This window comes from Primulina huaijiensis, unplaced genomic scaffold, assembly GCF_012295235.1.
Source record: "Primulina huaijiensis isolate GDHJ02 unplaced genomic scaffold, ASM1229523v2 scaffold26817, whole genome shotgun sequence".
In the NCBI taxonomy this organism is placed as follows: Eukaryota; Viridiplantae; Streptophyta; class Magnoliopsida; order Lamiales; family Gesneriaceae; genus Primulina; species Primulina huaijiensis.
Window position 1 is genome coordinate 1 of NW_027356464.1, and position 1,638 is coordinate 1,638.

The 1,638-nt window shown below is 37.7% G+C and overlaps 1 protein-coding gene across 1 annotated transcript; it reads left to right on the plus strand.

Annotated features, from left to right (window-relative positions):
• The first annotated feature begins 422 nt into the window (after positions 1-422).
• On the plus strand, positions 423-1,310 carry LOC140967722 (protein FAR-RED IMPAIRED RESPONSE 1-like). Its single transcript, XM_073428439.1, has one exon. The coding sequence runs from the start codon at positions 423-425 to the stop codon at positions 1,308-1,310; it is 888 nt and encodes a 295-aa protein (XP_073284540.1).
• Positions 1,311-1,638: the final 328 nt, after the last annotated feature.

Below are 1,638 nucleotides of genomic sequence, written 5' to 3' on the forward strand. Positions count from 1 at the left end.
TTAACATCCACCACATTAGTGTAGCTCATGATACTGAGACTCATGCTCAAGCTGATACATATTCATTTACCGATGGTTCAATCTTATTTATTGGTCAAAGATTTTCAAGCAAGACCGAAGTGAAGAAAGTGCTATCCAAAATTGCTTTGAACTCGTCTTTTGAGTTTGAAACTGTCAAATCTTCTCGAAATATCTATTCGGTTCGTTGTGTGAATAAAGGTTGCAGCTGGAGAATTTGGACTTCAAAACACGAGAGCTCAACAGATTTTGTGATTCGTACATACTGCAACACACACAATTGTGACTTGACTGGAATGCGGAAAAGGCATCGTCAAGCCAGCTCATCTATCGTTTGTGATATGTTGGTAGAGAACTTTGGAGGACAATAGAAAACACCTCAACCAAAATCTATTATGACAATGATGCGGAATAAGGGGGTTGACATTACCTATTACAAAGCCTTGAAAGGCAAACAACTTGGTTATGATATCTTCAGAGGTGATCCTGAAAGAAGTTTTGATCTTCTACCTTCATATTTGAAAATGGTCGAGAGAATGAACCCTGGTAGTATAATAGATTTAGTAGTAGATGAGCATAATAGATTCAAGTATTTGTTTTTAGCATATGGCGCATGTGCAAGAGGATATAGATGCATGAGAAAAGTCGTATCTATTGATGGTACATGGTTGAAAGGAAAGTACGACGGTACTTTACTTGTGGCCTCAGCACAAGATGGAGATTTTCATCAATATCCTTTGGCTTGGGCTGTTGTTGATGTAGAATCCATTGCTTCGTGGTGTTGGTTTTTGAGGAAGCTCTTGGAAGTAGTGGTTGATGAGGAAGTGTTGGTGATTATCTTAGACAGACATCCGGGCATCATTGCTGCAGTTGCCAACGTTTACAAAAATGCACATCATGGTCATTGTATATGGCACTTGTCACAAAATATGAAAATTCGTTGCAAAAAGAAGGGTTGTACCGAAATGTTTATGCGGTTAGCAAAAATTTACAAGCAAATCGACTTTGACTTGGAGTATGAAAAGTTTAAGAAAATATATCCCGATGCTGCAAAATTTTTGAATGAAAGTGATTCACTGGATCGATGGACTCGAGCATATAGTCCAAGATCTCGGTATAACATTATGACAACTAATGGTGTTGAATCAATAAATGCAAGATTGCGTGAAGAAAGACAACTTCCAATCATTGCACTACTAAATTCTTTGCAGACTTTGACTATATCTTGGTTTTCAAAGTATCGAAATGCATCCATCGCATCAACAACAAATTTCACTCCAACTGTTGAGTAGATTCTGCGTGAAAGGTTTAATATTGGTCGGGGATATCAAGTTTATGAGCTGGGCCGTCTTGAGTTCGATGTTCGAAGTGCTACAAATAGTGACATTGTGGATTTGGAATCGAAGAGATGTACCTGTAGAGTATTTGATATTGACAAGATTCCATGTTCTCATGCAATTGCAGCGAGTTACTTTTGTGATGTTAATTTTTATTCCTTGTGCTCAGAGTATTATTCTGTTATGATATAGTCTTTAGCATATTCTGAGCCAATTTATCCTGTTCTGAATTAGAACTAGTGGCCACGTGATGATATGTTAGTACTGCCACCTGTTATCAAGA

Coding starts and splice junctions, on each gene's coding strand:
- LOC140967722 (XM_073428439.1), top strand. CDS start 423: ATGCGGAATAAGGGGGTTGACATTACCTATTACAAAGCCTTGAAAGGC.